This window comes from Micropterus dolomieu, linkage group LG15, assembly GCF_021292245.1.
Source record: "Micropterus dolomieu isolate WLL.071019.BEF.003 ecotype Adirondacks linkage group LG15, ASM2129224v1, whole genome shotgun sequence".
Taxonomy (NCBI): Eukaryota; Metazoa; Chordata; class Actinopteri; order Centrarchiformes; family Centrarchidae; genus Micropterus; species Micropterus dolomieu.
In genome coordinates this window covers 16,435,515-16,461,941 of record NC_060164.1, presented here as the reverse complement: position 1 = coordinate 16,461,941, position 26,427 = coordinate 16,435,515, and the positions used below count along the sequence as shown (strand labels likewise).

The 26,427-nt window shown below is 39.2% G+C and overlaps 1 protein-coding gene across 4 annotated transcripts in view; it reads right to left on the bottom strand.

Moving 5' to 3' along the window:
* LOC123983872 (protocadherin-15-like) overlaps positions 1-26,427 on the bottom strand; it is a 225,915-nt gene that overhangs the window by 150,558 nt on the left and 48,930 nt on the right. For all 4 annotated transcript variants that reach the window (XR_006828318.1, XM_046070298.1, XM_046070299.1 and 1 more), the window contains exon 3: positions 12,011-12,129. Coding sequence is in view for 3 of the 4 variants with exons in the window: in XM_046070298.1 (XP_045926254.1) it covers positions 12,011-12,101 (91 nt within the window). In the remaining variant the exon portion in view is untranslated. The remainder of the gene's footprint in view (positions 1-12,010; positions 12,130-26,427) is intronic.

Below are 26,427 nucleotides of genomic sequence, written 5' to 3'. Positions count from 1 at the left end.
TTGCTAAACACTTCTAGCATAGTCACCAACAGAAGCTATCAGAATAATAGGTATATATTGTTTTGATTGACCCTTCTAAACATGGTCAGGTTCTTGTGTATCAGTATATAAAGTACACATTGTATTGTTCATATCTGTAAGACAAGTAGAAAGTACCATGAAGCAGAGATGGGGACTCGAGTTAGAGACTCAGAGAGGTTAACTCCGACTGTCATTCGTTATTAAAAGATGAATGAGCGTTTGTTTACTTGCCAAACTTGTGGTAGTCGATTAATGTAATCATTTACGTCCCGCTGGCTGCCATCACGTTAATTATTACCATTTGCTAGAAAGAGGTTTAAGGTTTATTGTTGATCATGCAACCTTACAGTTTTATTTAGTTATAATGTTACACTGGTTTGAGAGTGGGGGATGAGTTGACCTACAGTAGTTTAAGCTGTCCTTGATTGCATTGCACATTACATGGTTGTGTGTATATAATCTTATAATAATGTAGACGCATTGTACATTAGGCTACATGGTTGTGCTCTGTAAGTTAAAAACAGGTTGCAGGTTTATTGTTGACTATGCAACATTACAGTTTTGTTTAGTTAACATTACACTGGGTTTAAGAGTCTGGGGAGTGTGTTGACTTACAGTATTTAATAAACCATCAATAATTGCATTGTACATTACATGGCTGCGCTCTGTAAATGAAAAACAGGTTACAGTTACAGTATTCCTTATAGCTATGCTGTTTTATAACCAACCTGGATTGAACACAGCAGGTGATATAACATTCGTAATAACCACAAGAGACTTGAGACTTGACTTGAATAGCTCAAAGACTTGTGAGCATCTCTGCCATTAAGTGGGAATGAAATACTGACCAGGAACTGAACTGGGTTTGGGAATACACCTAGCTGCCTGGCAGGAGATTAAACATTTTTGTTGTTACATCTTTGTTTCAGAAAATACCTGCGCGCGCAATAGTGTTGTAGTACTTGAGACCGGTCTTGGTGTTAAGACCACTTTTTGATGGTCTTGGTCTTGTCTCAGACTCGACCGCATTTGTACTCGGTCTTGTCTCGGTCTCGTCTCGGTCTCGGACATTGAGGACTCTGGATTTTATTTCAAGACCAGTCAAGACCGTAACTTTGGGAATATCAATAAATTGCTTTTGCATTGTCTGATTTGTTAACATTCTAACTTTGATTGGAAGTAAAACTTATTGCTTCAAATGCAACCAATAACCCTAATTAAACATGTGTTGTTCCCGTTAACGACTGTCACCCCTCCCCGCGATGCTTACGTTGATTTCAGCTCTTAGTGTTTGTATGTGGGTGATTTAATGGGAAAGTGGATCTTTCAGATCGCTTTGAGAAGTACCTATGATCTCGTTCCACATTTTATTGCGTGCCATGCAATGCAGGGAACTGGTCTTGGTCTCGCCCTCCCTTGGTCTTGGTCTCGACTGCTCTCAGCCCCTAAAAGTCTTGGTCTTGTCTCGGTCTCGATAAACTATGGTCTTGGTCTTTGGGCATTCTTGACTACAACACTAGTGCGCAAATGCATAACCTGACTTTAATCACAAATCTTTGAAAACATTTGTGTACCTCAAAACACATTTATTTACAGCTGAGACCCTAACCTTTCAATTGCTGCTTGTTATAATATTAATAAAAATATTAATAACATAAATTATGCCAGAGAAATACGGCAGAGTGAGAAGTGTGCCAACCAACCCCAGTCTCACTTACACAGGGACACTGGACGTCAGTGACAGTTGGGGCTGCTGAGAAAAGGTCAGTCTATACAATGCCGATATTCATGTTTTTTGTATTAATTTAAATTGCCAGGATAACTTATATTTAATAGTAATTATCAACAAATTGGAACAGGTTATTCACCAACATATTGTATGTCAAAGCATCCACAGAAGCTACACAGTCAACCAGAGGAAACTAATGAGTGAGACCTGCAAGGAGACAGCGCCCGGACGAGGGAGAGGTGTGACCCACGACCAGTTCATTATAATTTATTATAATGCAGCGCAGTGAAGAAACAGCCATTTCATAGGGACAAGTGTATATAACACAGATCTGTCTGTCAGTCAGTCAGTCATTGAACAGAGACTCCAGTCTGCAATGTTGTTCATTCACTTCAATGATAAACCACAGATCTGTAGATGATAATTAGGCTTCATGATCAAAGAAAGTTTTTATATCACACAGACATCTGTATGTGTACACTCCCTCTCTCCCGTTCGTCTACATGCGCTCTCTCTCTCTGCTGCAAATCTGCATCACACTTATCAATTGATGGCTTTTAAAATGCCTAGTTTTATGGGTGCTGAGGGGGTTGCTGCACCCGAACTTCCCACACCCATGCCTCTACACATTGACAGAAATAAGTAGTTTATGTTTAAAGTGGGTCAATTATTTAATTCTTGCATGACAGTCTGGGCCCGTTTCAACTGAAATGGGTGAAACAAGGCTGCCAATAACCAGTGCACTGTTCACTTTAGAGACCTGATCCGAAGAAAATCAAAATTTCTTATAATTTTGAAATTGGGGTAATTTGCTCTCACCTAAAAAGATTGTCTCACTAATCAAACTAACAATGTTGACCTGAAGCTATAAAACCTCAATTACAAAATGATTACTGCTCGTCTCACAGAGGAATCGGGTGGAAAAATGGATGCAAGCGAGCAATCAATTAATTTGTGGAATGCCTGTGATTGAAAAGAATAACTTTTTTTCGCAAAACCATGCCATTTTACAAAAGGATAAAGAGCAGCGCAGAATATATCAGACAATGCAAATGAAACAATGACTTCCTTGTATAACACTTTCACCAGCATCTCTTTAACACTTTGAAACATACTCTGCCTGTCAAATGAATAGTGATACTGACCTAGTGAATCAAATTGTTTAACAGTGTCATTTAGGGGTATACAGTGGTACGAAAAATGGAATAATTAACTATAAGGTGTTTTGGGGAAGGCAAAGCATTTCTATGTACTGCTATGTACTGTTCACATGCACCATCAATGTACATTGTTAACATTTTTTCTTTACATAGTTCTTTCATCATACTTTTCAAATGAGACGGTCTGAGATGCAGACAACCTCCTAAGCAATTCAATTCTTTGCAAGGCAGCTCATCGACCGCTATATTACTGGAGCAACAAGGCAGTGGGAAAATGAATTCTACTCACTGACATTTACTCTCAAAAGGCATTTTTACCTGCCACTCGATTCAATAGCTTGTGCTTTCCTTTGGCTTCATCTGCAAAAGCACCTTTTTAGCAAACCAATAAATCAAAACTGCAGCTCCCTGAGAGTGGAGATTTAAAAAAACAAAAAACAGACTTTAAAGGACAACTAACCCTAACAAGCAACATAGTCCAGGAGGCTGCACTGTCTCAATCAATCTTGCACAACTTTACAATAAACCTACAAAAAGGATCAGGCATCTTATTTAAAAAACAAAGAAATGCAAACCATTTCAAACTGCAGCCAAACACGCTTGATTTCTTTAGATGTGTGCCGCCACTCATTAAAAATTGTGAAAGAAGGAGAGGGAGCGAAAAAAAGCGAGACGCAGAGGGAGAAACGTCTTGAGAAAGGGCAGAAGCAACGAAGAGGAAAGCATGAGCTACTTTCTCATCCTTTAGATGGATGGCAAACTGCCAACTCAACATAAGGTTCCTCTTATCATGAAATGTCTCACACTATATCCATATGCAATCATAAATGCTTCTGCCCTTTCATATAATTATCAGACCCTATGTGATGATAAGGAAATGTCTAAAAGGCCTATGGGAAGCTCCTCCAGCAAGCACAGGAAAATCAGGACGAGATCATTTCTCTTCTTTTAGACACAACACCAGAGGTCCACCTGAGGGAGAATGTCCGCTGACCTCTGGTTTGACCTGCATCTACTTAGAAAACGTCAAGGTTGGAGGTTAGAGTTATGACTAATCCCCGGGGTGGCAGGCAGCCCAGGAAAGGGATGAGTGGAGACAGAGCAAACAGGGACACTGTTTTAATTTCCCAGTTGGATTGATAAAGTTTATTTTGCATGGATCCGTGTCCAGTGAGGCAGAGGGGCATTGTGGGACAGGTCCAACAGGGCCTGGCAAAGGACGGCGAGACAGACAAAGGGCAGCTGTCCAGTGACACACATTGCCAGGTAATTGCTGCTCATGGGCAGACAGCAAGTCAAAACAGATGAGCATCCACAGTGGTTGGCTGTCAAAGCTGTGCTGTGCACATCATACAGTAAAGGTTCCTTCTTGTTCTGAGAATACTCCACTGGTTATTTCTTCACCATGCCTCAAAACCTTTAAATATTTATAAGATAAATGATTTTTGTCCAGTTCATTTTAAGTTTTTGCTTTTATGTATTTGATATGTTTATCTATTAACAAAGGGAGGGGAAAATACTTACATCCTCACAAAATAACAGACATTAGTGTATTTGATTACATTATAATGTACACGTGTTTCTTTACATTACAGGTATGACTTTTATAAAACAGTTACCAAACATAGACATTTTAAATCTACACACAATGTATTTGCAAGTATCTTCTACCACAATAAGTACCACTTTGTGTTTTTATACTGTGAGTTTTATGTGTTTTAATATGTAAGAGTAATTAAAAATGAATTAAAAACATTATAGATACCAACCTAAAGCTAATTTCTGAGTGGTAGGTTTAGCCCCTTGGACTCTATAGTGACTACAATGTCAAGACAAACACGCCAGGTATGGTTGACTGTCTCTGTGACAACCATCTTAACTTAATAGAAATAACTTGACTGCAGCAATCAATTTCCATTATGTCATATTAGAGCCCAACCGATTTACGATTTTGCAGATATTATCGACCGAAAATAAGCTACTTGCAGATATATCTGCATCTGCGTTTATAACAGCCAATATATGACTATTAAAAAAGAGAAACAGACAGTCGGATCCTTCCCTCAGGTCATGAGTGTAGCATAGTTTGCCCACCAGAAGGTGGGCTGCAGCTCCTCTGTTCAAAACATTGTAGCACCACAGAACAAAACATCAGCTGACAGCAGTCTACCAGAGGTCAGAGCCGGTGTTCTGTCGATATGCTACCTATCGAGATGTGCTACTTTGCAGTTCTTTGCATGGCTAATGGTTAGGGGTAAGGTTAGGGTTAGATGTTAGTAATTTGCATAAAGGTTGCATTTTTCGATACCAGCTCTGCCGGAGCTACGGTGAGGAGCTCCTGGTAGCTCAGTGTTCCCAGTCAGTTGGTCTTTTGTCACGTCAATTACATGACTTAAATAATAATAAAAACAGCCCTTATCACTTCTCTCCTGAAAACATTCATACCAGACTTGCTAACCCTCCCGTTTTTCACTGCACTCTCCCAGGTTACAGCAAGATGTTTCATGTTACAGTATGTGAGTGGTGGAGGCTGACAGTCGTGATTGTAGATTTATTCTGAAACAGAACGTTACGCTGACAGACTTAATTGTATATTTATTCTGAAACAGTGGCAGCACTTCTAGTGAACGGTCTTCTCATTTCTCCCTAGTTCATTACTTCTAAATATTATTTAACATAACTTACAGCAGCTAACGCTGCCCGTTTGTAAATTAGCCACAAAGCCAATGCTGTGTTTATCAGTGGAGGAGTGCTAATGTTAATGAGCGATTAAACTGTAGTGTTTGACGTATTCTAAATATATCAGCGAGTTGCTTGTCTCTAGTTACAGCAGGCGTGTCAGAAATAATTAAACCAGAGCGGACTTGTGAATAAACGTGAGCTGTACAAATATCTAACTCAGCTTCCTGCCTAACAAAGTTCTCTAACGTTACCTCTTCTTTTGAATGTGAAACGAATCTCAAAGATGCAGGTCATCATGTAGACAGTAATTTAGAATTAGATTAATTAAACAGCAGCGTTTCTGCAGTGTCACTGTATCATAGACAGTATGTTTTAGAAAGTTGTCATTGTGGAAGATTATATGTAAGGTAATAACTATTGCATGACAAAAAAATATATATATATAATTATTTGCCTATATAGAAGAGCCCTGTTTATCATTATTATTATAGCAATTACATGAGATACGATATATGGTATTATTCATAGTAGTAGTAGTAGGATATATGGCTAAGTTTTATAGTTTGTTTTGCTGGCCCCCACAATAAAAATAAAAAAAAACAAAAAAACAAACAAAAAAAACAACAACAACTTTTAACTACCATAGCTACACACGTGCAAAGATTTGGTTTGTGAAAATAAGAGTGGATTTATTTCTGTTTATATACGAATAAAAGTATTCTTGCCAGTAACTTTACTCCTTACACACTCGAAAAGCAATATGCATTTCCAAATGTTCAAAGCAACAGAAGCCAAGTATCTGAATCTAAGAATAATTTGTTTTCTTTACAGTGAAGGGACTGTTGCAGCTTTGATGTCATGCCACTGCACTTCCCTAAGACAACAAATCTGGTGAAATTACAAACCAGTAAGGATTATAGCAGCTAACAATCCAAGAATTTAAAACCCAACTCAATGTGAAACAATACTTGGGAATGTGTGAGTCAGTTCTGTTTCGTGAACAAACTTGCAGCCTCACGCCCTTATATGTAGACATTCAGCCATTCACAATTTCCTTACTTCAGAGGAAAAAACATCTAAATCGATGTGGAGAGAGACAGACACGCTGCAAGAAGAAGCACGCAGCACTATGTTTGGCACACGGAATGCAATCACTGCCTCTGCCTTCCTCTCTTTCTCTCCAAATCTCTCATCATTAGAAGTGTGTGGTTTCTCTGTGGGGCTTCTCGCTGTAATTGTGTGTATGTGCTTATTTTTAAGGGTTACGAGTGGGGTGGAATATGTTGGTGCTAAATGGAAAGCAAATTGCAGACAGTCATTGAAGAAAGGAGAAAGTTTATTGTGGGGGGTTGGGGGTGGGTGGAGGCAGTTGTGATTGTGAAAAGTGAAGAATGTCAAGGAGAGAGGTGGAAATTTGTTCTTGCAGCATCATGTAAATCATTAGTGGTTGATAACGGAAGAGAGAGGGGGATTAATTTCCTGAGGTGTAATCCCTCTACAGAAGCTCTCCTTCCTCTTCATTGCTGTCTATCTTTGTCTCTCTGTGGGGTTAACCACACAGGCAGGAGGGCAAAGGTTGCAATCACACTCCCAGTGAACATCACGCACATGCTCACTTACTGAGCTCCAGTATGGGCCTGTTGGTACAGACCACAGGTAGCACAGGGCCCAGTCTTAAAAAGAGTGCCCCCCTCCCTTCTTGTGCTACCCAGAGCCTGATTACAGCCTACTGGTGGGCAGATTAAAACCCCTTCCCCCTGTCACTCTGCTGCTCCCTCACTCCACAGGCTTCTGCTGCAGCCAGACACAGTCTGCACATCTGGCCTCTAATCAGACAATCCCAAAAATAGACAAACAATTGTGGGTCAGAATGGATGTGCAGATGGGAAGAGAGGCAAAGAGAGAGAGAGACAGGCAGAGAGATGGAAATAGTGTGAGAGAGGTAGGCTGATGTCACATGGCAGAGGTGTCCACAGGCGAACCAACTAATCCTCACCTCACCCACAACTGGAGAGATGCACACATCCAATTGTGAATGTTTGTGCATGGGTGTGCATGCATGCATTTGTCTGACATCTGGATTTAGCGACAGAGGGATTTAGAGGTATGGACAGTGTGCATCTGTCCACTCTGCTTAGGATTGACGTTTGTCCTTTCATTACCATTTGTTAAACTGCAAGCCGCGCTAGTCTTGATGGTAATATACATGAGGTCCACTGCAGGGTTTAAGTGCACATGTGCAGTGAACAACCAGTCCCTGCTGAGAGAGGCTATCTGAGGCTAAAGTACAGAGCAGTCACAGTGAGATGATGCGAGGTAAGGTTATATATATATATGAAAAATTAAAACGGCAAAGGTGTTAACTACTATAAATCGCAGAATGAGGTAACTACGGCTGAAACGATTATATTGATAAAATCGATTAATAAAATGGTTCGACACAAATTCTTTGCATCGATGCTTCGTTTAATCCATGTAACTATACGGCACAGTGTTTCGCATGGACATTTATTACTGTCGCACATCGCGCTTACGCTGTGAACACGACGTGATTATAATGCCACTGTCTGAAAAGTGGAGGAAAAGAGAGAAAATAGCGATGGACAAAGAAGAAAGTGTCCAAAGTATGGGACTTTTTCAAGCTAAAGAAAACAACAATTCTGTAATGTTACCGTCCATCCACCGTAAAACTTATGTCGCCTCAGCAACAGCACGACAGCACCTTAACAAAAAGCCCCGGTGTTCTGCCAGTGGACCACAGACAAGGTAACAGTAACAGCAACTTTAGCATTTAACTGAAATCATGATTGATTGTTGAGTTGAAGGCTAGCCAAAATAAGCCGCAGACCTCAGCTGAAAATTTGCACACGTGCGTTTGTTGTTCTCCCTTTTGGCTGTGAGTTTAGTATAATTTGTATAGCACTCGGGTGATGTTTGTGTTGGTAAAGCGGCTGTCTAGTTGTTGGTCTGATGTTTGCTGTATGACACACTATGAATTTCCTAAAGGAAATAATAAATATCTATCACCTATAAATGTGCACAGCTGATCCCGTTACGGGGGAGGCGCCGCCGCCGCCGCCGCCGCCGCCAAGCAAAAGTACTTCTTAAACGACGCATTGATGAATCGTTGAAATAATCTATCGAAGCTTCGAATACTAAAATCATCGTTAGCTGCAGCCCTAGAGATAACACAGTGGTGTTTGAGGATTGCAACTTTAAAGAAAGGAATTAAGGGACAGACTACTGAGGGAACATAGGCGGAGTAGTGGAGGAGAGAAACAGAAAGAGAACAGTCCTTTAATTTTCTTATTGCTTCCTCCTATTAGTTGATACTAGTTGGTCTTTATTGTTTTGACAGACACAGAGACTTTTAGCTTGATTGTTGTTTTTCAATGTTCATGGTGAAAGAGCTATTATTAGTCTGTCATTCTTCGAAAGAAACACTAACTATTGTATTCATAAATGCACTTTTAATTAACAATATATTTGAAGAGATCACTGCTTGAATACATTCATGCAAGGAGAGACAATAACACTGAATACTTTGACATGTTTTTCAATTAAATGAACTAATTGATGAGTTAAATAAATCCTAATGTTTGTCAAGCTGAGCCCTATATTCTCACATTGTGTCCACATTCACATTATATACAGTCTCCCTTATAATTAAATCAAGACTTGACTTGGCTTGAAAGGCACGGGGAAGTCCACTGGAAATTGCTGCATGCATCACTCCACAGCCCATCTAAAACATTTCTGGTTGCCATTTTCATTAGATAGACAGACAACAAACAAGTTGACAGAGCCAAAATCCAAGGACGCCTTGAGGTGGGCAGAGGAGGGAGATTTATGAGAGAGAAGATGAGGGATGGGGAGTTGAGGGAGGTGAAAATCCCTGCTCAAACCAAGTTCATCCCTGGGTGACACTGAACGGCAAAGGGAAGCAACAGCATCCACATTCGCCCTCAGCCTTCAAACCACAACAACTCTGATATACTCTTTCACCCTCTGCTCCCTCATTTCAACTATGACACTGTGGGTCATTTGCTGGCAGACTCTGATAAAAGCTCACTTGCATTGCTAATTACTAATTCCTGCACCCCCTTTGTTATTATTTCTGTTTGTTTAGATTTTTTATGGTCATATTTAAGCACCCACAGCACTTGGTAAAGGTTAGGGAAAGATCATGGTGTTGGGTTAATACTGAAAAAGTCAACACTGACTTGAATCACGAGACAGGACATGTTTACTGTTTAACAAGTGCATTTCTTGCCTAAACCTATCCACACACAGGACTCAGGATGAGAAACTGTCTGGTCTCCAGTGTCACAATCTTGCACTTTGAACACTACTCTCCTTCCTATAGGACTAGTGTGCGATACATAAATGTATTGGTTCCTACACTAGAAAAAACTTTGCCAGGGAACATCATCCAGGCAGCAATTAAATTTCCCTGTAACACGCAATTGGCAAGACATATTAGAATACTATAATAATTTCTAGGAGACAGGGTTGGATTAAAATACTTAGGATGCAAAGAAAATCCTTTACTTGCATAACAGAAATGTATTTAAGGTCTGCCATAATTAGTCACAAATGTTTAGTAATGTGTTTTCACTGAACTGATCTAATATTAAAAACGTAACTAGAGATTACAAATTACAAAGAAACATTGTAATTTTGTGTCCATATTATAATCCTTTCACATGGCGTGCCACCAAACTTGCTGCCCTACACTGTGAAGTCTGAATCTTAGGAAAAGCGAGCGGGAAAACACTGACATGTAAGCAACATTAGCTCAAGCAAACAAGTTTCTTGATTCATTTTAGCTCAAGATCAGTGATCCTAAATAAATAACAACCACTTGTCCTGTCTGTCGAGAACACAATTTGAAGCATTGATAAAGAGACTCTTGGAAATAGTACCTTTGTGTGCTAACACCATTACAAATTGTAAAATAAGTTACCCACAAACCCATATTGCACAGGGCTGTTCTTGAGTACAACAGCTGTTGTGTTTTGGGTCAATGGTTTCCTCACTCCACACAACATTTATCTATTAATGCGGTCAGAGCCTTAGAGTGAGACTTCATCCAAAAAGCAAACCACAAAGTACTCGTTCACCTTCAAAGGCTCATTTAGTTTGCCATAAAGCAAGTCATTTCTCTACTAAAATATCACACAAACTTATGAAGCAAACCTTAATTCAAATAACAGAAGAGCTTAAACCCTTATCTAAAAATGCTTTTATATTAGTGAGCTTGTCAAGGGAAGCCGGAAAGGAAAGAACGAAGGAAACAGGGTTGGGATCTTAAAATTGACCTGAATCATGTGCAATACTGCCCCATGGGGGGTGACGCTGGAGGGGTTAGGGACATCTCTGTGCATGTGCAGACTCCTCTCAGCATCATCTTTAAAGACCTGCCAATCTTTTACAGTTGCAAATCAGTTTTAACAGGCATCTGTTACAAAGTCAGTGACTCAAGACTATCAATGCTGAGATTCCCAATGTAATGTGGGAACTAAAACATGAAAGTACAAGGAGAATCCTCTTAGCACAATCAGTGAACTGTGTAGGAAGAAAGCTGGATTTACGCCCGCTCTTTAAATAATGTTGTCTTTTGAAAAACATGTACATTTGAAAGGGAGGATAGAAAGAGAAGTGTAAAAGCAAAGCTATTTGCATGGAAAGATTATGCACAATGTTGAGAGCTCACCTGAGAGCAAGTCTCTACGGTCCCTCCTCTTCAATGAAATCAAACTTTTCTTCTTAACTCTTATGAAGGTTTTACAACGACGTACTGACGTTAGAGAAGGCACATACTATTGGGGCTGTGATGGAAACCAATCAGCCTTACTATCCATTGGGTCTTGGCGATAAAAAACAATAATTACTGTGATATAATTTCCCTCAAATGTTCAATAAATATTCATTTTAATAAACTTCAATCATGAACAATTTAGCACTTAACTTATATTTTAATATGTTTATTTTGTTGAGAAAAAAAAAACGTACTTAATTTTACTTATAATACTACATTTTTGTTGAAAAAAAGATTTTATTATTGTAATTGTTTTGAATGTTCTAACTCAGATTTCTGAAGTGATCCACTGTTTGGCAAGTGTTTGTTATGTTCTGACCATTAAGAATAGTTTAAAACCACAACTAACTGTTTCTTCAACTTTCACTCAGGAGCAAAAATCAGCCATTAAACTTTAATGATTCGACATTTATCGTGATAAATATAGATAGACTGATCTTTTATTGTTGTAACTTTTTTGGCCATATCGCCCAGCCCTACTATCCGTAAACATTACATTAGAAATAACAGATTTATACAGCGAACCATGTTTTGCAAGTAAATAGCTAAAAAATATATTTTTTTAGATTTTAACATGAGTTGTACTTCCAGTCATACCTTCTGTGTTCTGGCCCCAGCTGTGGGTTAGCAAAGAGAGGATTGCCATTCCTGTCCCCAGCCATCTGACGAGCCACCACCCCCGTCGCATCTTCTGTCAAGCCTTATTGCCTGCCCACCTGGACATAAAAAAAAATACAGGAGAGAGGATTTTTCATTCATGTCTCAGAGAGCCCCCCAACCCTCATGCATGCACAGCTGTGACCAACACATGCACAGAAACTCCTACAGCATTATCACTAGGTCAGTACTTTTGACAAAACACATTAATCCCGCAATTCAACTGTGTAACAGTAAATAACATAGGCCAAAGGATAGTTTGACTTAATCTGAATGTATGCAGTTACTCCTGTCGACAAATTTTCTTAAATGCAGTAAAATTGCTATTTTACCATACTTGCCATTATTTAAAGCAACATTTATCTCGACAGTGGCGTAATGCTTTACAGCGCCAACATGACTCTTCAGCAAGCAAGCTATAAGAAGCAAAAAAGTATATAATGTTCACAGTAAATTATTTCTGTAAGCTAGTTCTTTATTCTCTGTATGGATATAATGGCAAAGGCTGTGAGACTGAAGACGTTGTAGGAGGAAGCGAGGAAGAGAAGGAAAGAGAGTGACAGAGCAAGAGGCTGGACGAGAGTAAATATCAGACTGGCTTCTTCTTATTGGCGTGAGCTAAAAGGGCTGAAAGAATGCAGGACAGATGCCGAGGTGGCCTTCTTGCTGTTTGCTGTAATAACTTATTAAATGGCTTGCAATGTCTTGTGTTGTTACGCTTGCTTGATGTTTGCCTGTGTTAGCAAAGTTATGGAATTAAATCAGACAGAGGTTCGATAGAGGTTTAGCCGCTAGCTTTAAATCTCAAATGGATGTTTGCAAACTTACTAGATGGCACACTCTTACATCAGTAACGTTACTATAAGTGCTCTTGTGTCGGTTGCTGTCTAGCTTTGTTGGCTAGTTTGTCATCCAAGTTTCAAGCAACATTATGCTGCTGCAGGGATAGAACAGCAGGGGTGTCATGACGGAGCAGGGCGAGCGGGCAACACAACCAGGTTCAGCAGCCTTTATGGACACATTGTTAGCTAATGGCAAAGGGAAAGAGAATGAAGAGGAGGATCTTGGATAAGTTGACCAGATTTTTGTACTAAAAACCGGGGACATTTTTGGTTTAGTGGTCAGTAAAAAAATATAATGTTATTATATATGAAATAAAAAAGGGGGACAATTTCAGTTTTATAATCTGTCAAGTATAACTCATTTTGAGGCAGAAACCATCCTTCCTTTCAGTCAATAAGAGGCTGCAATCACTTTCTGACAAGTATGTGTTGTTTTGTCCATTTAAAGGTATTTTAAAACGTAAAAGTACTAGGTCATTTATAATCTGTCAAGTATAACCCTCATGAATATAATCAAGTCATTTCAAGGCAGAAATAAACTTTCAGTCAATAAGTAGAGGCTGCAATCACTTTCTGGCAAGTAGAATAAGCCTACTGCATTTTATGTGTTGTAGGTAAGAAGGACTGAATTGGTTGGTACACAGCAAGTAAAATAATGCAGAGTCATAAGTATAATTGCAAAAGAGATCATGTCATATTATATATATATATATAACTCAGCAGTAAATGATGTTAATTATAGGCTACAGTCTGTTTACCAAATATAAACAAGGATATTAGACACAGGCCTACCAAAGACATAATCCATCTGCAACAACAAGCTTCTATTATTGCCTATAATCAAGTAAATGTCCAGCCTGGTTACACTATAAACTGCAAACACTTTTGACCACAATTGTGATTGTTCTGTTAGAAGAAACGTTAAAGATCACAAAGACATAACTTTTTTATTCCCACGGACAAGTGATTTTTTTTTTGATATGTCTGTTTGCTGTTTGATCCAGATAAAAGCAGCAGACATAAAATGAGTGAGCAATACAGCTTTAAGATACTGCGCGCGTTCTGGTGGACGGCAATCACTTTTCGGCAGACGATCACTTTTCGGCACGACACCTCTCTGCTCCGCTGTCCCGTCTTTCTGGCCATGTAAAATCTGATTTTAGATCTGTTATAGAGGGTATGCGCATGAAGTCACAGAATGCAGTTACGCTCACTTGTTTAATGTTTGGCTGTTAGCAAAGTTATCGACTTGCTAGTTCATCATCATAAGTAATGTAATCCTAACAAAGTGTCCTTATTTATTTAAATCTCTATTGTAATTTAGTGGTAAATGTATTTTAGGTGAAACCTAAAAGCCCCTTATAGGGAGGATTCAGTGCAGGCAGCACTCACTCCCTTCCCTAATAGACAAAGAATGAATGTTTGATGTTCCACCAATGAGAGCATGACCAGCCTACAACAAGTCATTAAACACGTAATACAATCATAAGTCTTATGCCACCTCGATTACCATCCTGCTGTCTGGTCTAGCTCACTCCAAATAGAGCTGCTGGTCTTGCTCAACTTCTCAATGATGGACTGTGTGGAAGAGTTTCATGCAAGGCTGTCATGAATGAGGATGGAAGAGAGACTGGCATGTAGCCCCAGTTTATAAGAAATATCTGTGCCTTAAGAAAACCTGCATACTTATATTCACAGCTAACACTCCCACCCACCAATGATAGACATGATTATGACACTAGATATGCCTTCATGGGATGATTCACATTAACTTTACCTAAAATCAATCCCTTAAAAAAAAAAGGTTTAGAACTATGTCATACTGCTACAAACTATCACCACATTTAACCCAGATTACCAGTAAGATCATTTTCAAAAATACATTAAGAACAGCAATTATTCAGAAAGAAAGCAGTGTAGGTTAAATATGATACTCTGTATGCAAAGGTTGATTACACTTGTGGTGCTAACTTAGTTAATTCTTCACTGTACACTGGTAGTATTGAGCAGTTATATACACACACACAACTAATCTTACTATGTTATTTATTTTAACCACCAGCCTCCATTCTAGTTGAAAGAGCTAGCTATACACTTTTCAAAACAAAAAAGTCTACAGGAGGTGAACATTTTATACACACAGAAAGAAATACATTTCAGGTGGGATTTAATGGCACAAACAGATGAAAAAAAACATCCCTGCATCACCAAAATCATAAGCCGCCAGCACCAAAGAATCACTCAGAGCAAAGACATTGTATCAGCTCCAAACATGATGATGGTGCCTGAACCAAACTGACAAACAGGACTTACAGTAAATACACTATACGCTGCTCAAGCTCTGGTGGAAATCACAAGCAAAGCAGTGAGAACAGACTGTACATTGCATAGCACACACATATCCATAGCACACAGCCTCCACTCTGAGCTAGAGGAAGGCAATGTGTCAGTGAAAAGAATACAGGGTTTAAGCTTCTATCTGTCTTAGCTATTTGATGTCACACCTTGCTCACAAGGTTTATTCTCCGAACAGGTGATAAGCTGTGAAATCAGCTTTCATAGCATATGCTAAAGGGACGGGAGGGAACTCACAAGCATCATCACTATCATATCAAAGCATGTTTGACTGAATCATAATCTCTTACTCATACTATCAGCAATTTGCAAGAGTGATTTCCCTCTCTTTTTCACTCAGTATGTCTTCCATACATATTGCACAGTATTTACTTACTTGCTTTCTCTCACATATGTGGAGACGTACATCCAAACAAATTTTACAGCACTGAACCCAACGCCAAAACAAAAGACATCTTGCGTGAACACTCTGTGGACAGCAGGAGACAGCTGTGTTCTCTTCTCTTACAATGCAACAACAAGAGTGATTTCACACTGGTTTTCTACTCTCTCAGTGCCTTCTCATCTCTCTGGCTCCCAGTGGTGTTCCCTTTTGAAGCAGATTTGATTTCCCACATTCGTACATCTATCTTTCTTAAGAGGGCCGAGTAAGATTGCTTTGATCCCTTTCACATGAGAAAACTCAGATCTGCACAAGCAGCCACCCTGAAGAGGTAAGTTATTTCTTTCCACAGCTTCCTCCAAATCTTCTTCTGGTTGACATGGGAACGCTGTATCTCATTTACATAAGCTAACAACGATGTTCCTTCAGACTTAATGAACAGGGAAACTGAAGAGATTGCTGACCGAGTGGTGAAAGAAAAATGGCTCCAATACTCTGTTTCCAACGCCGCGCTCTCATAGTGGCACATGAGTCGCATCATGAACAGATATCTGCATTTTCAGCAACAATATAATCCACTGATGAAACTCTAAGGGCACCTGTTCAATTCCAGTCTGCTCTACCTTAATACATATCATGTTACCTAAATCCAACCACAACTCCCTCCAAGTTAAATGGTTCTGCCGAATAAAAATGCTTGCCTGTATGTTATATAGTATCTCTGCCGTGATATCTCTTTGGTGAAGGGGGAAAGTGATTCAATGCATGATGCAGGGGGTGGTCAAGAAAGAGCAGACAGTGTTTAAGGTAGGGTGGGGAGAGGTGAATGAAGCAATCACAGTTATGGATTACACAGAGAGTCATAGATGCAGTTCTTTATCCCCTAAGTGCAGGGGCTTTGCGCACCCTGGAAGAAAAAAAAAAACAGCTCGTCTCTCTCTCTCTCTCTCTCTCTCTCTCTCCCTCTGTCTGTGTTCCTTCGATCGCCTCTCATCCGGCATTGAGTTCTTTTTCCACCTCTTCCTGTGCGTGTGCTTTCGTGTTGACAGACTGTTAGAGATGTCTCCATAACAGAAATCACCACTTTTTATAAACTCTTTAAGGCCAAACATGTCCCCAACAGCAGGAAACACAATATTGCTACTAATTCACTGCTCTTACCAGGTAGAAATAAGTAAATATAATTACTTAAATATTCAGTCACAACTTTTCAATTTCAATGTGACTTGAAAATCCCATCCAGGAGTGAATTTGTTTCACACATGGTGGCTCCGCTTTAATCTTGAGAAGCTGCAGAGCTGTAGTCTCTATTCATTCATTCTTACACTGTAAATTTCCAGCTAAACTGACGCTTATTGTTGACCTCTCTCTCTCTCTCTCTCTCTTTCTCTCTCTATCACCAGTCTTGTGCAGAGTCTAGCTTGCGTTCCGTGCTGCTGACAACAGTATGCACGTCGCTGTTCCTCGAGGGCCCTCACAAGTAGCCAGCTATTTAAAAATGAAAAAATATACTTTGTGTGGTTCATCAACAGTGATAAATGATCCGAAAGTCCCGCTCCGCTCAGTCTCTTCAGCAAGTGTTCCTCCACTGCCACTACACACATGCACGCTACGCCTACAACTGTGCACTGACGACCCAGGGTTAGGGTTACAATTTTGGATTTATTCACGCACTTTAAAAACATTTATTGAACTTTTTTTTATTTTTACATGTTTATTTACAGCGGTAAATGTTGAAATGTATATTGTAATAGGCTGTATATTAATTTATTGGAGAAAGCATCGAATCTTCAACCATTAGGGGTCAGCCCTAGAATATATGTATGTTTTAGAATTGATTTTAAGATATTACTGTTGACTTTTAAGGCTCTTCATGGTGTATACAGTACAAACCCCCAAAACATCAGTAAGTGACATCACCAACGACCTCCACAGTGCAGGGTGAAGGTATTACAATCCACTGTTCGAAGAAGACTCAGAGAGCAGAAATATAGAGGCCACACCACAAGATGCAAACCACTCATCAGCACGAAGAACCAGAAGGCCAGATTGAAATTTGCAAAGAGATGAGCCGCAAAAGTTCTGCAACACAATCTTATAGACTGATGAGACCAAGATTAATCTCTACCAAAGTGATGGAAAGAGTGTAGAGAAAGAAAAGAACTGCTTATGATCCGAAGCATACAAGCTCATCTGTGAAGCACGGCGGAGGTAATGCCATGGCTTGGGCATGCATTTCAACTCCTTAAGAGGAGACTGAAGGTAGAAACACCCAGAAACAAACAATAAAGATTGAGGCCGTTATTGCAAGCAAGGGTTATGCTACCAAATATTAAATGTTATTTACTTTAAGATTATTTGTTCCATTACTTTTGCTTCCCTAACAATGCTGTGGTCTAATACAAACAGTGATATGTCCTTAGTTGTTTAACACATCTAGATGTGAATACCAGGAAATAAAAGCTGAAATTCTGAACTCTTGTCTCATACTCATCTTTTGATCTTAAACCCAAATGTCTTCAGTGAACAACAAAAACAAAGGAATTTGCCTTACCGTTCCAATACTTTTGGAGGAGACTGTATGTAACCCCTTAGTTACGTACAAGCCAGTGCGTTGTCTAATATCCTCAGGCAGATTTCTTATATCTGTTCCCGAGGCATGGCTAGAGGTGACAGAGCATTTACAGTCAGAGCCCCAAAGCTATGGAATGACCTGCCTAAGGAAATCAACGAGCAGAATCTTAAAATTTACTTTTATCTGCGAGGCTTGTCCTCATTTTGATTTTTATTGAATGCTCTTTTGCAGGGTGACATGGAAATGTTTTTTATGATCTGTTTGTTTTGAAGTTGTTGTCTTGTGTAAAGCACATTGTGACATGGTTTTAGAAAAGTATATATCTATATTTAAATAATAATAACAATAATTATCATCATAGTGACAAAATAACGAAGTTAAACCGAAAAACCTAAATCTACAGCAAAATATCCCTTTCATTCGTAGGCTGTATGAAATTGTGTAGTGTTGCTTTGTCTTCACGAAATGTTTTGCCAAACATATGTCAAAATATGTCTATTTAGTTATAGAAAATAACTGGAATTGTCAGAGAGAGAATGTGGATCTGAGATGGTGACCACTCGAGCAGTGAAGTAATGATACCTTACAGCTGTTTTCCAGTGGAGGATTTTTTGAGTGGGTCAGTCTAACACCACTGTCTGTTAAATATGTAGCAGCACAGTAAACCACTGTAGCAGAACAAAATGGACAAGATGCAGAAGAGCCGAGATTTACTGACATAATCGGACTGATGCACCACTCCAAAAACAACTTATTTTGACAGGTACATATTTCACTACAGTCTAAGTGATTACAAGGATATTTACCAAGATATATACATCATGATATGTAAATGTTTGACAAATCACATAAAATAATCAAACTGATGCTCAAAGCAAAATAACTGTGTTCCATTGCTACCATTACAAGAGTCCAAACTCTTCATATGTCTAAAACAAAAACGTCTATGGTTAGTTTTTAATCACACTTTGCTCCAAATCATCGCTTTAAATATCAGAAACTTGTAAAATAACACCATGTTAAGATCATATCAACACAATATGGTTCTGCTAAAAGTCAATTAATGATAAAACTGTCCATTCTTACTAAAGACTGAAAATGACAAGCATAATTCACACTAACCCAATTTGATAAATTAATAATAAAGTAAATGTCATGAAATGTAAAATTATAGATGAAATGATTTACGGATTAATCAATTAGTGGATTGACATACAATAAATTAATCAGTCAAATTAATTAATTTAAGCTTGTCTGAAGTGAGAATTTGTTTGTGTGTGTTTTATATCATAAACTGAATATCTGTGTGGTTTGGATTGTTGGTCGGACCGAACAAGACATTTAAAGACGTCCCCTTAGACCAGTGGTCGGCAATAGGCAGCCCATGGGCCAAAGCTGGCAGCAAGCATATCTGGCCCATGATGAGATTACTTTAATAGCGGGAAAAAAAAACCACAATAACATTATAGCAGCTGGTGCTGAAACAGATCTCAGTCATGACAGCAAAAGTTACTCACATAATAACTTCCTCTTAAGTGATTGTGCCTACAAAATAAAAGCGCGAGAACATCTTTGCAACAGTAGGCCTACTTCATGTTGTGTTTAGGTGAGAGCTTTTATTTTGAAAAGTTCTGAAAGAAATTCAAGAGTCTCTGGCTTGCTTGACACACCTCTCAAAAAGCCGTCAGAAAACGTGAGATTGGATTCCCCTGAATGAGAAACGCAGGAATTTCCTCTGCCTGGAGATAGTGGGGAAATGAAAATAAGCGTCCATTGGTTGATGTGGACCAATTGCCAGGAGGCCGACACTCCTGCACATGCTTAATTGCATGTAGAATGATCTCTTCAAACAGGAGCGCTGTGCAATACTGACTGAGCGAAAGAGGCACACAGCAAATTATGGATTATAAATGATAAATTGACCATGTTCTGGCCTGCCATCTAATGACTTAAAAAAAGATTTGGCCCGATATTTGCCGACCCTTGCCTTAGACTGGAAAAATGTGATTGGCATTTGTCACAATTTTATGGCATAAAATAGTCTTAATGATTAAAATAACGGACATATTATTTAGTATTGTTTTTTTTTGTTGCTGTATGTATTATGTATGATGATGTGTTGTTATTTTTGTCCAATATTGTCTTGTACTGTCCTGAATGAGCCAAATCACTAAAATGAATTCCAGGCGACTTGTGTCGTTTTGGCAAATAAAGACTTGAACTTGAACTAGGGATGAAACGGTATGAAAATTTCATATCACGATTATAGTGACCAAAATTATCACGGTTATCAGTATTATCACGGTATTGTAAAAATGTGCCAAAAAAGATTAAAATGTACTGATACACACACTGAAACCATTTCAACAAGAAAACTACAAATACACTTGCCATTTTGTTTGCATAAAATATTACAGCAAATACCTTTTGTAAACAAATGGAAATTATCAGTGTGCATTATCAAGACTTTATATTTTATAGGTAGGTAATACAATGACCCCATGGACAATTACATGAAAACAAATGAGTCTTTAGAAGACGGTGATAGTAACTGCAATGAGCCCAACAACTGACATAAATACAGAGGAGTCTGTAGCGTTTCTAGATATGCTGGTTGGTTGACTAAACTCCGTAACGTGTTATCATGTGCAGTGGACGAATAGACTCTGTCAACACACGACGCACACAGCAACAGAACAACGTGTAGTGTTTTTACAAGAGCAGCAACACTGAGAGCTTCAGTCAGAGAGACAAACCAAAGCTAAAAGTTAACTCACTTGATTTTCTTCAATCAAGTTTCCCTCAGCACTCTCATAAAAACTAAAATAGGACTGAGTGACTGAAAAATCTCTGCAGCGTTGTCTTCCGCTGTGTTGTCATCAACCCAAACAAACCCGCGTTGCATTCTGCGCATGCGCGCCTGCTTCTGGGAGACGCTGGACAGTGTTTGTCGTGAGATTATAACAGCGCGATTAACCGTACCTGGTTATCATGGTAATTAAAATGTGTAAGGTACAGGGTGGTGATGGCGTGTAGATAAGATGCTTGTCTATGATGTGGGAGACTAGGGTTCAATTCCCACTGTGAGACATCCACCAATGTGTTCCTGAGCAAGACCCTTAACCCCTAGTTGCTCCAGGGGCGTGCGACCTCTGACATAAATAGCAATTGTAAGTCGCTTTGGATAAAAGCGTCAGATAAATGTAGTAATAACCGTTGGGAATTTTACCATGGTTTACCGTTAAACCGGTAATCGTTTCATCCCTAATATTAATCAATAATGAAAACAACTGTTAAAGTTGTTGAAGAAACAGCCAAAGAGGAAAAGGTCTGAAGAGTATAATCAGAAATGAAAGTTGAAAAGGCAAGGACAAAAGCATTTCACCACTGGAGAAACCTCAGAGATTTTAAATTGGGTGGGTAGAGCTTCTGAGGAAGCACTGAAGAGAGGGATGTAATTGTCTGGCAGTTAAGTTCAAATATCAACAATCCTTCTGCAGAATCACTTACTCTCCCTTTAAATGCAGCCCTAGAAAAGCCTAACTGTGTTTTGACTTTGTTGCTGTCCCATTTATGAGGCTGTATTTTCTGGTACTACATTATACAGAGAGGTTTTTCTATTATTTAGCCTACCCTTGTTTATATAAATGGGATGGACAAATACAAGAAACACCTGTGTATCTATCCACCCACAGTGTTAAACATTACAAACACAGGCTTTATTGCAATCATTGTTGCAGCTACACATTTTTTTTTGCATTGTTTTTCCAAATGAATGATTCTTCACTTTCAAACAGCAAGTCTCACAGTGTTCTTCCAAATGCTCATTAAATTGAGATTTATAGTTATTGTTTATAGTTAAAATTATCTTATTCAGGTTATAGAAAGCACTTAGTTAAACTCCTTTGAATCTCAAACTGAGCTGAACATTCAGCAACAAAGTGCCTCATATGCTAACTCCAGAAAACAGTAATTTCTCAAGAGGTGTGACGTCCTCATCAATCTCATTTCATCGTCCTCCCCTAAGTGCAGGTAATGAAAATTGCAGCCTCATCAGTGTAACAGAAGCACCAGATTACATCTTAACTGGCTCCTCCCGATCCCCACACAGCCATATCATCTGATTGATCAAGTGGCCGAGTGAAAAACAATGCACTATAAATTATGCAAAGATCTAAGGCATAAAACCTGGGAGATGCCAGCAGCACATGGGTTCATAAATTAGACATCAGTGGATGCTATTTTACCCATAATGCCAGAATGCTGAAAACAAACTGCAACACAAAGAGTGTTTGTTTAATCACCATGTTTACAACTTTGTTACATCCCAATTAGAATTGTTATGGCAGCAGACAGTCCTGTCATATTCATATTTAAAAACACCCACAGGCAACACTGTTTAGGCTTTTACAGGAACATGAAGAGCAATACAATGGAATGGAAATGGATTGAGCTTTTTAATACCAATAAAAATAAAAATAATAATAAAAATAATAATAATCAATAAAAAAAATGCTTTGATAGACACTGGTGCCACACAAGCAGACATGAATAACCCCAACATTTTTGAAATAATAAGAGAATGGGAATATTTGTCATTTAGTTACAAATTCGTAAAACGTTGTTGTAATGTTGCACAACATTATATCATACAGATTTGTTGGCAATCTTCACTTCATGAGGGTGGCACCTTTCTTTATACAATTTTTTACAATGATATAAAACACAGTAACGCAGCAAATCCTGACATTTGAGAACCCGGAACGAGACAACATTTGTTTTCTTAAATTGCTTAAATTCAATATAGATTATCTTTCTGTTGAGGAACAGCTTTAAACCAGCTTCCTTATGATTAGGACTTTGGTTCAGATAAAAAAAGATAAAGAATGCATTTACATAATGGTTTACAATTTGCCTCACATTCACTTCCATGCTGGCCTGGAGCTACGTTCAGAACCACACACCAAGAAGTCTCAATAGGTTGCATCACAGGTATATAATGTCTAACCTGGGGCTGTAAATTGATCTTGACTTGGCACGAGCCTCAAAATCAAGCATGTAAACTACCTGTCATAGGAACCTAACACCAACTGCTCAACTCTAGTGTGTAACTCAAAACTAGGGAACGTAAACCAACCTGATACTTCTTTACGCAAGGTCACACACAGACATGCACACATGCACATGTACATGCATGCGCACAAAATCCACAAAAAGTAAACAAAAATACATAAATAAACAAAGCAAAAGTTCTGTCAGTTTTCTTACATGTGTTAGACCATTGCAGAGCTATTCACCTACTGTGAGATGTAATCAGTGGTAGCAAGGGAGCCCCAGTGCTCTAATGACAGGAGTGATTAGCCCTGGCTAAGCGAGTGGCCTGCACATGGCTCGCACTCAGAGAGTGATCCGGCCAAACACTTTCAAGCAAGCAGCTGGTGCTAAAGCCTTATCTCTCTCCTCTGTATTCAGTGTTTCCCGCAGATTGATTGATTTGATCACTGACACAAGGACACTTTTGAGGAGACTGCAGGGCTAGGCACTCCCCTTCACACTCACAATTCCCCCTGCACCAGGCAACAATAGTTTACTGCTAATTTTTTAACAGGACTTGGATCAGTAAACAGCACCACCATGCTTATGTGTACTAATGCAGCTGGTCACTGATGTTTAAACCAAGGGATCCAGTTCCCTCACTTGCTGCTAGCAGCTTTTTCATTTGCTCTCCAAGTCACAGTGAAATGAAAAATGGCTTTTATACCTCATTAGTTTTTCCATATTCCACACCACAATACACACCTATTTAACAGTAAATGTCAAACAATATACATTTTTTATACATCTTCCTATCCAAATCTTACTTCCTACGAAAGAGCGCACCTTTAATGGTTTATCATACGGCATAAAGGCAGGCCTACATAACTTCAATCAATAATGTCTTTTGGCAATATCAACTTTGGCTGCCCTGTTCAATTCTCTCCCTAACAGATGTCAGATTGGTTTAAGCTTTTGAGTGATCACTCCCTGCATTACAGACCGCCCTCATCTTTCATTACAGTATGACAAATTAGATGAGCAAGATGTTCTCAAAAGGCTGTTTACTGACAATTTAAGTTTAAACTTATTGCTTCATGAAGGCAGACAGGTCGACAATCAGTCGCTGAACAACAGCTAAGTGATATATCAACATAACAATATCCCATAGGGCTTCACAATTACCATACTTTTTCTATGGAAAAAGCATGTTTTAATCTACTGTCAGACTACACTTTTAACTGTCATTGTTTTAACATGTAAAAAATGTAAATGTAACATGTCCAGGTCAATTTTTCTTCACTTGAAATCAGACAAAATAATAATAAAGCAACAGCAGCATGCGGCCAAATGAAAGAAGTAATACAATATAACAGTTGCTTGCAGCCCCAACCTTTTCAGAAATCCAAGACCAGATAATCACAGTGTGATCAAAACAAACACCTATGATTGACCAGACAGTTGACCTATGAATCCAGAGCACTTAATTTCATGTACACCAAGGCAGAGATATAAAGGAAAATTGTAAGTATCACAACAAATCAAGCTTAATTAGTTGTGTAAGCCACAGTTGTGTGTAAACAACCTGTGCCACCGCTGTCTCATCTTATCCGGATCCTTATCCTGTGCATAAAAATCTTAAAGCACCAAAAGTAATCACTATTCACATTATCAATATCGAGTAATAGTATTTGTATAGGAGGTTTTGGTAATGGGAGGTAGTAAACTCCAGTTACATTGCTCTAAAATATAATTTACTTGTTTGTCTTCAATCACTAACACGGCTGGTGCTTCCCTCTGTAGGATGATGTAACAGTTATTAATACATGAGTGATTCCTAACCGAGTGCTCACTGTTTGCATGTGGCTGTGGAAGCAGTGATCTCAATGTGCACTTGACACAGAAATGAAAAGCTATTATTTTCATTCAGTTTCCCTAATTATGTAACTTTTTTTTTTCATCCCACCTCAGTTATGAGGTGTATTTTATCATTTTCCCTATGGAGCATAGTGCTGAGCTGACTGCCGCTGATGCTAAACACAAAAGGTTGAGATGTTTAGCCTAGGTATATCAGCTGGGAAGACTGACCCTAATGCGAAAATGTATAAACACCATTATGTGCTTTTGCAGTTCTGCTAGCAGCAAATGAATGTTTTAATGTGGGCCTCGAGTGCTCTCATGATTATTGTGATGGGCTAGGATGGTATGAACATGATAAACCCTGTGCACCTGCTTATGCAATGTACTTTTACAGACCAAAATATACCTGTTCAAAGTAGAAAAACTAAGAGGAAACGAGTAGTCCAGTGTTTGCCATAACTGTTGCATATCTGCAGGCACAATAAGGAGGTATCCTAGATTAATGGCAATGATGACATACTTAAATAACCTCCCTTCCAATATTTAAAATAGATTGAAACACAAAATAGCTGCAAATACATCCACACCATAATTTTTATTGAAAAATACATTGGGTTGGCGGTACAGTGTTGTGTGGCCTTAGGGGGAACACACATATTAACTGCTTGGACTATACCAGGCCTGTGGAAATACAGCCAAAGTAACTAGCAGGTATTCCCCCTGGTGAAGATTAGGCCAGTTGGGATATGTACAGTACAGTACAATCTGTCACAGGACAGATGATTCTGCACTACTTAGTTTTAATGATGTGGGATATATCTCAAGGTTTAAGTTAAAGCTACAATCAGAAAGTGGCTACAATCATATAGTCTTGCACATTTTGATATAGGTTGTTACATGTTCTCAATAGAGGCTCGGATGGGGCTGCCTCTCCTCCGCACATCGGCCTCTCCAACCGCTATGCAAGGCTGCACACTCCGGTCCATCCAGCGGATGCACCTGCGGCTTCGAGTCTCCCTGATACGGATCTCTTTCGGCGCACAGTGCCTGCCGACACTGTTGCATCTCCTCCACCGGCTACATCTCCTGCACTGGGCCGCCGGTCTGCCGCCGGGCCTGATCGGCGGCCGTCATCCCGGTCCAAAACCTCCGCTTCCCGACGTAGGATCCTGAAGGAGGCTGTGCTCAGACGCTCCGGAGGCCGTCTCTACCCTGCACCGTCGGGTAGCCCTTCTCTCAGGTCTGTTACTGCTACTCCAACACAACACTCGGCAGCTCACACACTCCATCCTCAGTCCGCACGCAGTGT